The following is a 16,184-nucleotide window of genomic DNA, read 5'->3' as shown; positions in this document are numbered from 1 at the left end:
TAGGGAGAGATCACTTATATATTACAATATTCCTGTGACAGTAGTCATCCATGTAATATATAATATAATAATAGGTACAGCAGAACCTCATTTATCCAAACTTCATGTTTATTCCATAAATAAAAACTGATAGATCGCTAGATCGTCTTTCGTTGGTTTTAGCTCTTCTCAAAGAAAAATTTATGCATAAATTATGGAAATTATGGATGAATAATACTTGTATAACTTATTTATAATCGTAGACTCTGTCATTGGCATAAATGGGTGAGTCTGAAATCTATTTGGGACATTTATTTTGATCCAAATGACAAACTAAATACTTTAAACTTTACTAGAATGCGACAACTTTAACTCAAAAGGCGGCGCAGCGGTGGTACGTATAATAGAATTGTGAGTATATTGCCAGGATTAGAAAATTTTGTTCCAACAAACACTGTGAGTTTTCTTTGAACTATCACCTAAATAATTTGGTTTTATTTGGACTCACTATCGTGAATAGAAATTTCTGGTAATTGTGCCGCAGATGCCGTGACGAGCTTTTATCATTTTTTTTTTTTACGAAAACTGTTTATTTTATGTAGATAATTATAATAAATACCATTTTCTGTCGGCGCATAGGCTTTTCGATCCAATAATTGTTAATTTAAATTTGTAATTTTCATACATTCTGATGCATCATTATCACAAACTAAGATTATATTAGGTAATATTACGTTGGGGTAGGTTAGGTTAGGTTTGGTTTGGTCTAAAAAGAAAGTTATATAAGCTCATGACGGCATCTGCGGCACATTTACCAAATTTCCAAATAAAATATGACCAATGACAATTTATTTTTTCTCAATATACCTTTAGATATTATAATATTGTAAAACTAAAATGTCAAATGGTTTGTATGTGTCATCGCGGCAACTTTTCGGTCATCCTTATTTATTTGCTGAGTAACCTTATTTTCTTTTATTCTTCTTTCTTTGCTGTAAAATGATTTCGTAAATGTGCCGCATACGACATCATGAGATTTTCTAACTTTCTTTTTAGACCAAACCAAACCTAACCTAACCTAATCTAACCTACCCCAACCTAATATTACCTAATATAATCTTACTTTGTGATAATGATGCATCAAAATGTATGAAAACTTCAAGATTTCAATTAACAAATTATTGAATCGAAAAGCGTGTGCGCCGACAAAAAAAGGTATTTATTATAATTGTCTACATGGAATAAACTGTTTTTGTAAAAAAAAAATATATATATAAAAGCTCATGACAACATCTGCGGCACAATTACCAATGATTTAAACGTCCCAAACTATCACATTTAGATGACTAACAGCAAGCACTGATAAGAAACGAAGTCATTTCACAGTGAGGGATACGAATGGTGATGTACAAAAATAGATTTTAGTTGTCCAAACCGCCACACTTCAAGATAAAATTCTTATTCTAAAAACTTCATACATTTTTTTACTTCATTAGCACTGGGTGCAAGCATCATTGCTTGTTCAATCACCCCAGTTATAGTGGTCTGCTTACTTTTGTCCAAAAGGGCCAATTCTTTATTCCATTTGTCATCTCTGATGCCCATGAGGTAGCCCAACGACGGCAGAATGATCAGTTGATAAGCTACCCATCCGTTAACCATGTGTCCAGGAAGACCAAAGACGAACCTGGTTCTTCGATCAACTACACATGTTGCGAAGATGGTTACCCCGCCAGGGTTCTTGCTCAATCGAATAAAATGAACTGACGCTTCGAAATCCTCCATCAACACATATCTGAGGGCATGTTTGTTTGTCTCACATGTTTGTTCCACTGTCATAATTATTATGTCGCTGGTTTCGAAGGCTTTCTCCAAAGTGGCTTTGATCCGATGAGGGTCTGGATCTACACTGGCAAGTCGGTTGCAGACTATGTTCTGTTCACTAAAAAAAAATCATTCTTTTAGACTACTGTGGCGGAACTGAAACTAAAATTAAAAAGAACAGATCAAATAATTTAAGCCAAAAAGAAAATTAGGTAATATGTTTCAGTAAATAATAATTTCTGTTTGGCTTTTTTAATCATTTCTTAAATGTTCATCCAACCAGTTTTAAAATAGAAATGTATTGTCGAATTGAAACATTAAAAGTATTTTCATTAATGAGTAAATTGAAAAAATACTTCTATTAACACAATATATTTTATCATATTAAATTCTAAGAATATCATATAGGCCTTAACAAAGTGAAGGTTGTAGCAACAGATTTCTGTTTTTATGATAAATGGATGTTGCCCACTTGCGCAACCTATTAAATTATGTCCATGCTTTGGGTCCATACACATATTGAAATACAACATGTGAACCCACGACATTATAGCATTCGTTATTGAAGATGGATGGCTATTTGGTAAAGCACGTTATTCAGAATTCAATGGGTGCGAGTTTGAGTCCCGCTCCATACCAATATTTTTCTAATATGTATGATTCTGATGTTTTCAAATTGTGTACATTTACACATACAATTGAAATATAATTGTTATGGGTCTTCTTTCTTATTTTTAAGTTATGTGATGGTTTTAATTATTTAAGGGATGAAACAAGTCTGTTTCTGAGAATACCTCATTTACAATACTTTATTCTAAAAACCAATTATAATGTAGTTTGATTCAGTTAATAAATAGGTACTAATACCTTTTAGAACTCACGTGTGTGTGTGGAGTCCTTCATTCGGACATTTTTTTATGTTTGGGGAGTGAGAGACATAACGGGCACAAATAGATATATTGATAACACAGATTTTCTATTTGAAAGCGCCGCGCAGAGCTAGGTTTATTTACGGTTATACAAACATTGTCATTATAATTGGGCGAGCATTGATTTTATTACATTATTTTAAAACAACTTCACGGGGATTTTCGCTTTTACACGACACTGGCATTTGGGGGTAGATTAACTTTAGATATCTAACGGTACTATTCACTTTGTATTAAGTTTCACGTCACAGTTATTTTGATCTTGCGTAGCGAGTATCACACAACAATGTATGTCGTTTATTAAGCAGATTTTATTTTTTTCACTTTGTAGGGGAGTAAACGCGGGAAGTTGGCATTTTGAAGGGACATTGTCCAAAGCATCGCGCTCGCGGCAGAGGGGTCTCCGCAACTGTCTCACAAACTATTTTTCAAAGGGGATCTTTGCACCTCGGGGTGCGGGGTAAGAGGAAGTCACTTGACAAACTTTCGAAAATATTACGGTAATTTTTGGCGCAGGGTCTTCAAGGCTGGATATCCTTTCCAAGAAAAGGGGGATCAGGTAGTTGTTTCTGAGTTCGAAGACACACTGAGAGAGCGCATTTCGTTTGCGGAGTATATTTTATTTTAAAATATTTATCGGGGGGTTGCAAACTTTTGCAGGGCTGATCATTTAACGTTGTCCTTAAATTTGTGGTTAGATTACTGATTTGGAATTTGAAACGTTCTCGTGCTAGGGGCTTCGTTTGGTAATAGTACATACCAATAATTGTAAAGTCGAGGATTAAAGGAGCTAAGATTTGAGTAATCTGACTTTAGAGTTGAATGTGATTAAGAAATTCAGCTTTACCGTTTAAAAAAATCGATAAGTAAATGTGTTTTAAGTATCGACTTAGTTTACTACTTTATACCTAATTAAAGGCACGCCCGAACAACGATAAGGGGCACATTTCAATGAATTTGAGGAATGAAGAAAAATGTGTAATCAAACAATTTTGTGAAAATACATTTATCATTGTTCTACTCATTTCATTTGGCTCTTGTTTCCTTGGAACTGAGCTCCCCTTTTGGAAATATATATTTTCCCAGTATCTATTATTTTTTTTTTCCTTTTGACAACACTCCAATTTTCGATGATCATCTTCCTTTTTCTGCCTTTATTTAATAATTGATTTATGCCACTAGACGACAAGCTCACACCACCAACATCCGCCATCTTTGTTTGTTGTTCTTGGATAAAGCAGTTTTCAAAACCTTACAGCACCATCTAGGAGTGAAGGATAAACCTTTTCGATACCTACACGAAAACATTCACAAGGATCTATTTATCATTGTTCTATATAATATTTAACTCAATAATTCATTAGCGAATGGTTTATATCTATTTCAGTTATTGTTTCACCACTGAGGTTTGTAATCTTTCAGTTAAGCAGATTGTCAATACCAACGAGTGGCATTATTATATTTTATTACCTCTTAGTATTTTACCATTTACACTGTCAAGGTGATGTCTTTACTCAGCCTTTCTACCAGCGGAGAAATAGGAATCTTGCAATTTGAAATATTTTTTGATAACTTACAATTTCAACTGTATAATTAATAATTATGTACTTATCTGAAAACATTAAAAGGTTTTTTTTTTATTTTAAGTCAAAGATAAACCTACAATTTAAGAAAAATGTTATGTTGTCATATTTATTATTAAAATTAAGTTTCAAGTTTTCTATTTTTTCTCGTACGGATGTTTGACTAATACATAGTTTTAATATTTTAGTATTTAAAGTATGGCTTAATATTAATATTATAACGATACGCATTGAACATCACTAGCGATTTCTTCTCAAATTGGCGGATTGTGTTGAAACAATAATTATAAAATGTATTTACCTCAGAATTTGAAAGTTTTTTGGCGGGAATCACTTTCTGGTCACTGGTTTTTAGTTTTTTTTTATATTTTGGACACTTCCTTCACCTTTCTGACGATTTTTTTTTAACAGAACTCGCGAGTGTCAACACACAATCGTCAGCCATTTTATATATATTACCGTTGGCTGCTGCAATAGTACTTAAACTTAAACTTAAAACACGCCAACGGACTTACGTCGCCAGATTTAAATATTTTACTGTATTTTTTTGACTTGCTTGAGGCACTTAGACCATTGTTGAGGTTATTGGCGTTGGTAGGTAGAAAATTTTTCTATAAAAATGTCACTTTTCAATTTTTTGGTACTTAATTAATACACGTATTCACTTATCTAAAATGTGTACCAATATTTCCCAGTAACCCTGTGATCATACAGTTTACCTAACACTAATTTAACATACATACCTTAGTAAACATTCCATCATTGTCTTGTATGAAACAGAATTCAAAGAATTTTCTTCAATTGAAATAAAAATTACTTTTGGCTTTGAATAGACAGGAAAAACTTTTTTGTTAAGGTTGCCAAGTAAGCCTTTCTCAAGGGGACCAACCAGTCTACATTTGGATATAATAATTTCATTTGACAGCTTGTTTTCAGCAGGGCATATGTTTTGTTTTACATCTGCCTCATAAAAATATATTTTATCCTCTTCCATTGAAACATCATCTACCTGTAAAAGAAAAAAATATATATTTGATTTACTTACAAAATATAAAAATTTGGGGGTTGATCAAAGATGTTGAAAAAATCTTATGTAAAGATGGAGCCTATGATTTATGTATATAAGTAAGCTGAAAAAAGGACATCATGTCTACTGAGGTGAGTCGCAAATACAAACTCGACACAACTGCCCTCAATATTTCCACATATCTCATATTTTACTGAGCACCAATATAAAATCACTGTTTCTTTGTCTGATGTACGAGGGTGGGTCAATAAGTCCTTAGAAAAGCCGACAGGTGGCGCGACTAGTACTGTAAGCGGTTTGTTTTCATGCAGCGGCACTACCGATTCAGTATGCTGCGAAGTTTCAATCAGATTGGTCGGGTTGTTGTGTGTTTCTCGTACATTTAAAAAAAAAAATTGCTTGTGGAAAATGGAAAAATGGAAAATGGAGAAAATTGAGTTTAGAGCTGTTATTAAACATTTTAATATAAAAGGGTTAACAGCAAAGGAAATAAAAAATGAGTTGGATTTAGTTCACGGCATATCTGCTCCTTCACTTGCAACTATTTATAACTGGTTAAATGAATTTAAACGTGGTCGTACATCAACAAAGGATGAACCACGCTCAGGACGTCCTGTAGAGGTGACTACACCAGAAATGATCAATAAAATCCACGATATGGTGTTAAGTGACCGAAGATTAAAGTTGAGTGAGATAATTGAGGTTACAGGGATCTCAAAAGGTAGCGTCATTTCTATTTTACATGACAAATTGGGCATGAAAAATATTTCTGCAAGATGGGTGCCGCGTTTGCTCACAGTCGACAATAAACGCAATAGGGTGGTGGCCTCTAAAGCCCTGTTGTCGCTCATGCAACGCAATCCGGATGAATTTTTTCGTCGCTTTGTGACTGTAGATGAAACATGGATACACCACTATACTCCCGAGACGAAAGAACAGTCAAAGCAGTGGATTGCGAAGGCAAACCATGTCCAAAGAAGGCGAAAACCGTAAAATCAGCTGGTAAGGTTATGGCTACTGTATTTTGGGATGCACGTGAAATTATTTTCGTTGACTATTTGGAAAAAGGAAAAACAATAACAGGGGATTATTATGCATCTTTATTGGACCAGCTAAAAAACAAAATTGAAGAAAAACGGCCTCATTTAAACAGGAAAAAAATCCTCTTTCATCAGGACAATGCCCGTGTTCACACATGTTTACGATCAATGGCTAAAATTGAAGAATTGAAGTTCGAATTGGTCGACCACCCACCGTATTCGCCAGATTTAGCCCCCAGTGACTTTTTCCTTTTCCCAAACTTAAAAAAAATGGCTAAGTGGACAACGTTTTTTTTCAAATGAAGAAGTCATCGATCGGACAAATGCTTATTTTGAAGACCTTCCGAAAACTTATTTTTCTGACGGTTTAAAAAAAATTGAGAAACGTCTAACCAAGTGTATTGAGCTCCAAGGAGATTATGTTGAGAAATAAAAAAAAATACAAAAATAAAAACTGTTTTCATGCTTTTTTCTAAGGAATTATTGACCCACCCTCGTACAATAATGTTTATCTGGCTTGAATTTTTTTTCTCTATGGATGAAGCAGCGATGTGTATGTGAGACCGCCACTTTGTCGGGATTGTTGGTCGAGTCGAATGTCAGTGTGCATTGCGCCTAAATTAACAATATGTCAATCTTATAATTTTCCCAACTAGGGTGCACTCAGTCACTGCAAGCTTGAACGAAGCGTTTTTTCTTACTTTCCACTTACTTACTTTGAGAAGTTTCGTTACAAAATTATTCATTACAGGAAAATCAAGATTAGAAATACCTTCACTAGCGGCACTCATAGTCCAATGCGTGAGGCGCGTGCATTTCAACCAGAGGCTCTGGGTTTGATTCCCGGTGGGTTCACAATGTATTTATTTGATTTTTTTAAAGCCTGGGTATTTGTGACTGTTTTTCTTCTATTATTAACTATACTACCATTTCACTACATACTATTTTACACTGACGTTACACTACACTACAGTTTTGATAAATATAGCAATCCATATGACCAAGAGGAGTAGATTCAGATTGTGAATTGATCCAGGTTGATGATATACTTAAATAAAAAAATAATATCATCAATTCTATAAAATACAGTCCAACTTGTTTATTACGAGGAAGATGGGACCGACTGAATTTGCTCGTTATAAGCGTTACTCATTATATCAGAGAATAGGTATTTTTAAATGAGCGGTGACATAACGCAAAAAGTCGCAATTCAAACAAAACACAATTAGGGACTTGGACACAACCTAGTGTCATAAATGTAAAACGATCCCGGCGGCATCGGTTTTCAGTCGGATTTTATTCCTTAGGGTTGGAAAACGATTGACACATTAACAGTTTTAAGAAAAATTTTGACGATATTTTGCTCGGTATATCCGATAAGAAGCTCGTTATAAAAGTGAATAAATGTATGAAAGAAAATCATAAACTAAAAATAATGTCAACGAATGTTTCCTCATTGCATCCGAGATCTCATTATGTCCGTGATCGTAATAACCGAGTACGACTGTAAGTATAACAATACATAGGACCGGGAAGAGTAAATGAATACAGGCTAATGATGATAATGGCTTAACTATGTGTATTATACCACCAATTGTTGAGTGGATTTTAAATATTTTTGGGTTATATTAGCTAATTATATTTAAATAATTGTCATTGATTAAAAAAACCTTAAAACAGCTATACAAAAAAATGCACTAGGTACAAAGAGATTGGACTCCTCCCTTTGGCATGCGGATATTCAGGATAATAAAATGTGAAAAAATGAATTAGAACGGGAATTCGTATAAATGGTATTGTTTATTCGATTTTAATGTGCTCAATTTTATTATTATACCCCGTTTACACGTGCATGGATATACTGTGCACTAGAGATGGGAAAACTGGTCGATTTTGAAGACTAAGTATACTTACTACCAGTATAAAAAAATACTTAGTATATAAACTTGTTCCAAAATACTTACTAGTATTTGGAATACTATATAGATCGTTTGGCGTGCGTATGCGACAAAAGTTTCATTTTTTTTTTCGACCATGTCCGATCCTGATAGGATCATATGGGCCTCCACAGAGTGGAGGTTTGTATTGACAGATTTTGTTTTTCACGAGAAATGGATGTCAGCCACTTGCTCAACCTATTAGGTCCATACCCTGACACACACAAATTGAAAAACAATTTTTTTTGTACTTGCCAGACCCAGGATTCGAACCCGGGACCCACGGCTTTGTAGTCCAACGCTTATGCCGCGCGGCCACCAAAGTTTCATACTCAACTGAAACTAAAACCAACTCCATATTATTAGTATTTTTAAATACGTAGGTATCGACTCAGGGAACTCAGACTATGTATCGGCTTCAATATAATCGCTAAAAATACGCTGAGCTCCGCTTTTCGAAATATCCCATTAATTATAAAATTTTAAATTTATGAGTTGTTTTTCTGTTAAGTTACAATATTATTGTTAACAGAAATGAATAACAGTGATTTTTTTTTAAATTTTAAACATGTTTTGAGCGGTCATAATATAACAAGCCTAAGCCTGTGCGTCATCTCACCACTGTACTGCGACAAAAAATTTATATTAATCAAAATATACCTATATTCAAGTGGTATTTCGTTCGCGCGCATTTAATGTCAATAGTGTTGAAAGTCTACCAACTGGCGAGTGCACAGAACAGCGACTCGCGATGATATCATCACAAGTTTTTTGGAATAAGTTTATTAGGCCACAAATACTTAGTATGGGTAGTTTCATCCGAAACTTGATTACACAAACTGGTGACAGTATTTACAACTCACCTCTACTGTGCACAGTAAGAAAATGTATGGGGAAACATGTATTATCCTGTAGTTGGCAAGATTGCGTGCATAAATCAAACAAGCTTGGAAGGTTCTGAATTTCCAATGCGACAGTAAAGGCCCACCCACATTGAGGTGCATGTCGCGGACTATCACGGGAACTCACGGCGATAAAAATGTCTATGCTTTCGTCATTTTGCAGAATATTTTGAACGTGCACCATCTCGTAAATTCACTGAATAATGATACTGATGAAGAGTGCCTACTATAATGTATTAGTAATTATTTGAATTATTATTAATTATTCATGCTAATTTCAATTAATTTTAACAGTTTCTACGTGTGCGTACGTTAAAATACATGCGGCATGACATTCATAGATAATAGAACACAGCCTGCAGACACTAGATAATAGACAACATTCTCATAGAAAATACATAGTGCCAACTTTACTGCTAAAAACAAAAAAGAACGTCAGTTTGACAGTTCGACGTGACAGACGAAAGTGCTGGCATGTGGAATACAGGAGGACCTCGACTTTCGCACATAATTGGTTCCTGAAAAGGTGTGCGAATGTTGAATGTTCGAAAGTAGAGGGAAGTAAAAAAAAAATTAAATTGTGTGTATTTTGAAATATTTATTTATCAAGTAAATATAAGATGTTTAAGAGACATGTTTAAGTGGGGTATGCGGGTGTTTCTTCTTCTTCTTATTATTTTCAATAAAATATTTTAAATGGTAAATCATTAACTTTACAATATTGCTTAACTGCTGACACGAAATGTAAAGTGAACCAATCTTTTAATATTAACGCAGTAAACCAAGGCTTTTTTATTTGATTACTGGAAGCAATTTTTTATCCTTCCCTTTCAATGCTCTGGGATTTTCTGGTTGATAAATTAACATTGGCATCAATTTTAAATCACCAGCCAAGTTTCCACCAAGAAGCAATGTCAATCGGTTTTTAGAAGGTTTATGCCCAGGGGCAACTGATTCTTCCTTAGATAAGAATGTACGACTAGGCATTTTTTTTCCAAAATAAACCTGTGTCATCTACATTACATATTTGGCTAGAGGAATATTCTCTATCTTCAATAATTTTGGATAATGAGGAAATAAATTCTTTTGCAGCATCTTTATCCGCATCAGCCGATTCTCCAGTGAATTTAATATAAACCAACCGTTACTTGCTTGAAAAATCGTGTTAGAATCTTCTTTTTCTAGCTTTCCAATCTTTGTACAAACTAAGAGCCTTCGCTTGAATAATTTAAATATTCAGAGGGATATCTTTTTGATGTTGGTCGTCGATCCATGATGACAAATATTTTTCCATTTCATCCATAACTATGCCGTGTCTTTTGGAAACAACCTTTAAAGATAATAAATTTCCACAATTTTGAACGTATTCCTTAAGTTTATTTTTATTTTTCAAAATTGAACATATCATAGTAGACCTGTTTGTATCATACGAACATCCGATTGAAGCAAAAGATTCACCGCAATCAGAACGTCATGTGAAGTTTATAAGTCCTTGATTTCTTCTTGTTCGTATCAACACTGCAGTTTTATCCGTTTCTCACTCATGTTTATAAATTTTTAGGGTGAAATATTTCAAATGAAGAAAATTAGCAAAACGCACAACATGACACGCCCGCACGCGCTCCTGCGCAAGACTAAACCTATCCTAGCTAGCTCACAAGCAAAGTGACGGGTGCGAGCAGGATGCAAGTGACGCAAGAAATGCACTTGCTTGTGAGCAAGCGAGAAGGGGATATCTTAACCCCACGGCTAGCGCGACGTTTTAAAAAACGATTTTTTTTGAAATGTGCGAAATAGCGAATTGTGCGAAAGTCGAACGTTCGTAAGTCGAGGTCCGCCTGTATAATAAAAACGTTCAATTGTCGTTCATTGAATCATACAGGTGCCGATGCAGCGAAGTTCAACGTGAAGTGCGCTCATTCTTGTTTTAATGATTACGGCAGATTTTGCGATAAACGATGTTCGTTTAACGGTTCAAAATGTGCCACGGAATGGGAGCATCAGTCTGATAAGATTTTAAACACCAAGAACAACGACATTACACCATTTTTTCCCGTAGCGGTAACCCGTTACAGCAGGCGACAAGCACCATGACATGCACTAAATGTGGGTGGGCCTTAAGATTATTTTTGATCTGCGTCTGCGCAGTAGAGTGGTAGTGGCGAACCCTACGGTAAAAAAAGAACTACTCATTTTGAAGTTAACCGATATTCAATACGTCCTGTCAAATAGTATAAAATGACAACATCGCGGCTCGCTTACTCTTGAAGAATGAGATTGGAGAGACAGTCAGCACTTTTACATGCAAACAGTTATTGTCATGACAGTTTGAAATAAGCACTATTGCCGACAGTAATTCCATGCACGTGTACAGGTGCTATTAGACCGGGATACATTTTTGTCGTGTATAAAGCATAAATCAACAAAGTTGAGTTTATTATTAGGTACCTATGTTCAATGTAGTCGAAATCTCAGTCTGCATTTTGATACTTCAACAGTAAAACGTGAAAATAGTATGTCAATATTGAACGGGAATATACGTGTTATATTATTATCTCTTATTATAAATGTAGGTATTGCATTATACCGGGATACATTTTTGGAGTGTATCTATAAAAAAGTGAGTGTTAATTTAAATGTCAAGAAAGTTGACTTTGAATTTTGAAGTCGCTGGTATCCAATAATAGGATCATTTCCTTCTGATTTAAAGTTTAACAGAATGACGAACACAACTTTTGTTTGTTATGCTCGGTTAAAGGTAAATTAAAAGTATAAAATTTATAAAGTAATTAATGAAAAATATTAGCAGAAACAGTTATTTGTAGCCATGTATGCTCCGCTTATAGGGGTATTTTTTTGAGACGATTTTATGAATGAATTCGCAATAAAATCTTTCTGGAACATAAACAAATAAAATAAAATATGCGTATCAGTAAATTTGATTGAGAATAGTTTGTCAAAAATGTTTTTATATTACTTACATAATTATGAAGTAAAAATGCGTTTTAATTTTAAAATATTAATATGGACCGCCATGTTGAAAATAATTAATTTATTCAGTGCTGCAAATAGTTTTAAAAAATCCCCAATAATACATATACGTTTAAGAAATAGTCTTGCAACGAATGGTAAATTATCAAGTACATTGCAAGATTTCAAAATAAGGAAGGAAATTTTGTCATTATTCCATGTTTTTGAAAAAAGAACGATCAAGGGATGGATTTTTTTTTGAACCTATCGGAAATGACAAATAAGACACACGATCACTAGCCACGACGGAAAAAGCCGTAGGATAATGATAGTATTAGATAAGTGTATGAAGATTAATAAAGAAAGTGTTATTTTAATATAATAACAAAAGTATTTAACATTAAATGTTTATTTTAAAAGGGTGGGGCAATTGTGTACCAAAAAAAGCAAGTTGACTTAATATATGAGGCCACAATGTATTGCATAGGTACCTACCTCATGGTCCCCACCAGGAGGGGGGCTGACAGGGCTCCAGACTGGGGGCCAGGAGTGGCGGGGTTAAGTGAGATAAACACAAAAAAGTTGCCTACATATTTTACTTTAAAAATATTAACATTTCAAAATATGTCGCATATCTTACAATTTAAGCTTAAAACTTTAACTAAATTTAATTTAGTAAAACTTAGTTAGAGTAGTTAAAGTAAAATTTAGTTAAACTAAATAGATTTAAACTTAAACTAAATAATACTATTTTTCTTTGGTACGTATGTATTAACTCCAATCAAAGTGTTAGTGTCACGGCTAACATCACTTGAATACGTGTATTAATTAAGGCGCTAAGTACCAAAAAAATTAAAACTGACATTTTTATAGAAAAATGTTCTACATACCAACGCCAATAACTTCAACTATAGTCTAAGTGCCTCAAGCAAGTCAAAAAAATACAGCAAAATAATTAAACCTGTCGACGTTGTAAGTCCGTTGGCGTGTTTTATTTATAATGGTGTAAGTAGCACTGTAGTGGTCAATGGCATTCAATATAAAATAGCTGACGATGGTGTGTTGACACTTTCGAGTTCTTAATACCTAAAATTAAAGAAGCTGCCGTGATTGATTCACACTGTAAAACTACATTTTTCAAAAGGTCTGCTTCATGAAATTTTACTGCACTGACTCGGTATTTTGTAACTACAGGCAATACTACTTTTTGGTACTTAGAGCCTTATTTAATACACGTATTCACTTATTTGTAAAGGAACCAACTAACTGTTATGTTATGTCATAAAATGACAATACTTCAAAGTAATTTAAAATATATAGGAATAACTTTCATTTAATATTTTTAAGTTGTATTCTCAAAAAAATGCATTTTTATTAAGTTTTGTACGATTTATGGAGCCGCTCCCACAAACACACCACCCACTAACAGTTCTTAGTACAGAACGGTGGAGTTGGCTCTTTTTACTTATATCGCAATACAAATATGGAGTTAGCTCTTTTTTGTGCGGCCTATTTCGTGGATGTTACAATATTTTGTTTACAAATTTCGACGAGAATCGAAGAGCAGTAATACAGGAAGCTATTGGAATGAAAAAGTCACTTTGATCAAAAAGTGGAGTTGGCGTTTCTGCATATTAAGCCGTCGTGACATATGTGTTATTATAATTATTTATAGTGTGTTTCCTAACTAATAAAAATGGCTATTTATCCAATATGCCGAAGGATCGCATGTTACTTGACTACCACAAAAGGGTGTCGCAATCAGTGCTTATAATATGATAGCGAGTGCCAACAACACAATAATTCAAGTGGACTTATTTTAAAATGCAAAAAAATCGTTCAACAAGACACCGAATACCCTTAATTTTCCGGGTTCCACGGAATACCATTAGGGGTTGAACGCCACAATTCACTTAACCTTAGTGCATGGTAGGAGGGTCCGCCAAACATCCAGGCCTGTGGGCCCGCTTCAGGATGAAGACCATGACCTACCCACTGGACTAAATTGAAAAAAAAATGAAAAGCTACAAATTGTGCATTGACTGTAATAAAAATATATCCATCAATATTCAGTGCGTCATTTATTCGCATCTTTTTAGAATATTTTTATAGAAATAAATATTGAATTGAATTTTATACTAAGCTATGATACAAATTTACAAAACTATTCTAAGACTGAAGAAGAATATAACATTATTTTATTGAACATAGGTAGGTACTTACAGTAAAATCAAAACGATGAAGCGGTTTGTCGATTGCGTGCGCGAGAATACGTGTACGAAAGAATGGTCGGTTTCTCGATGGCGAGCGAGCTGATGTCGTATAGGAAGACAACAATAAATACAGTTGATGAAATTTAATATACCTAACATGTTTATTTTCGTATTATTACAAATTTAAATAACAATCAGCAAAAATAAAATGTGGATACAAATATAGAGTAAGATATAAAAGAAAATAGAATAATTAATAATAAATTAATAAGCAAAACACATTAAATCTGTAGGAACGTTTTGGGTCTTCCTATACCACATCGGCACGCTCACCATCGACAAACCGCTTTATCGTTTTGATTTTACTGTAAATACTTGATTTGAAATCATTTCTGAGAAATGAAATATGTATATAGGTACCACCTTGTACGAAAAAGCAACGACATAGTTATTAATTATTACAAAAAAAAGCTATAAGTACGTGTCATATCTAATTGCGAAGATGTTACAATAGGTACTCGATGAATCGATTTCTAAATGCCAGCTAGCTCTGCTAGTTCTCTTTAAATATTTTAAATGTCAAAATCACATGGCTTATTAATTTGTTGCCTGGCAACTGGGGATTATGACAGGTTGAAATTCATTTCAACAATTAATAATTACAAAATAAAAAGAACTTTTCATATACTTACATCGTTTTTAAATTTTCTGTTGAATCATATAAACTTGACTTGCTAGCTTAAACGATCAAAAAAAATTGTACTTGACAGAAATAATACTGAAATGTCATTTTGATTTCCATAGTAACGCACATAGGTATATATTAATAATTTAGTTGCTAGGACCCCAGACCCTAGCAACCAATAATAGTGGATTGGATTACGGATTTCTTCCGAAATAACTTTTCATACAAAACAGAATTAACTGAAAATGCATTCAATTCTACTTAAAGATGGCTAAAAGTATTAAAAAAACTACATTGGCATTGTGTTCTGATATGTTCTAAAAGTTTCAAATGTCTAGCTAGTCGGGAAGTTAGTTAAAAATCGATTGCAAGATTTGTACCGGACAAAGAACCACCGGACAAATAAGAATACGAGCTAATAAAAACGTAAGAAACAAATCTTCTACGTACGACATCTTTGTTATAAGCTCATTCTGCGATTGGATAAATTGCAGAAAGGAAGTTTAACCTTGTGCTGTAATTGCATATTGATGACAAAAATCAATTTTACCTGTACAACCTTATTAGCGCCAGCAGGAATGGGATCACCAATGTTGACTTTTACGCAACCGTCCGAGGAAATCAATTTCTGTACAGTTAGCTCAATTTCATCATCATATCCTTGTCCAGCAAAAGCGTATCCGTTTACTTTAGATGTCGGTACTTGACGAATATTTTCAACGAATATGTCATTGGCTAAAACTTTTCCCATTAAATTTTCATAAGAACAATATTCTATTATGCGGTTGAAGTCAAATGACGATTTAAAAATCATCCACAGAGCTTTATCAAGCTCTAGCATATCATCGACTGAAGTTTTCACCACCTTGCTCATGTCAACTATAGAGCGGAGCTCACTTTCTGCCCCAACAATTATTTCCGAAGTATCTTCTTGACTTCCTTTGGGGGCCAACGGTGCTTGAAAATTCATGGGATTTTTTAATATTTCGAATACTTGCGGTAACACTGCTTTGCAAGCGTCGTAAATTTTAGATATGTCTTCAGCGCTACAGGGTAAGTTGAAAATGAGTGTGCCATCTTGGATTCCGTAGTTAA

The 16,184-nt window shown here is 34.0% G+C and overlaps 1 protein-coding gene across 1 annotated transcript; it reads right to left on the bottom strand.

Annotated features, from left to right (window-relative positions):
- Window positions 1-680: 680 nt before the first annotated feature.
- LOC147069775 (gephyrin-like) lies at window positions 681-16,161 on the bottom strand. The gene is made up of 3 exons (XM_085950534.1): window positions 15,640-16,161; window positions 5,059-5,324; window positions 681-1,921 (listed from the first exon to the last, which is right to left on the bottom strand). The coding sequence occupies exons 1-3, from the start codon at window positions 16,057-16,059 to the stop codon at window positions 1,438-1,440; spliced, it is 1,170 nt and encodes a 389-aa protein (XP_085806660.1). The 5' UTR covers window positions 16,060-16,161; the 3' UTR covers window positions 681-1,437.
- Between the last annotated feature and the right edge of the window lie 23 nt (window positions 16,162-16,184).

The sequence above is a fragment of the Rhyacophila brunnea genome, unplaced genomic scaffold (genome assembly GCF_057557595.1).
Source record: "Rhyacophila brunnea isolate RB1 unplaced genomic scaffold, BYU_Rbru_1.0 scaffold_23, whole genome shotgun sequence".
Taxonomy (NCBI): Eukaryota; Metazoa; Arthropoda; class Insecta; order Trichoptera; family Rhyacophilidae; genus Rhyacophila; species Rhyacophila brunnea.
The sequence above is the reverse complement of the archived record's forward strand: the minus strand, read 5'-3'. Positions and strand labels throughout refer to the sequence as shown.

Bases quoted from the DNA above. Each gene is read 5' to 3' on its own strand.
- LOC147069775 (XM_085950534.1), bottom strand. From the start codon at position 16,059: ATGAATTTTCAAGCACCGTTGGCCCCCAAAGGAAGTCAAGAAGATACT. The intron at 5,325-15,639 runs GTAAAATTGATT...TTTCTTTTACAG, and splicing joins GCGCTAATAAGGTTGTACAG to GTAGATGATGTTTCAATGGA. The intron at 1,922-5,058 runs GTATGTATGTTA...ATTTTTTTTTAG, and splicing joins ATGATGGAATGTTTACTAAG to TGAACAGAACATAGTCTGCA.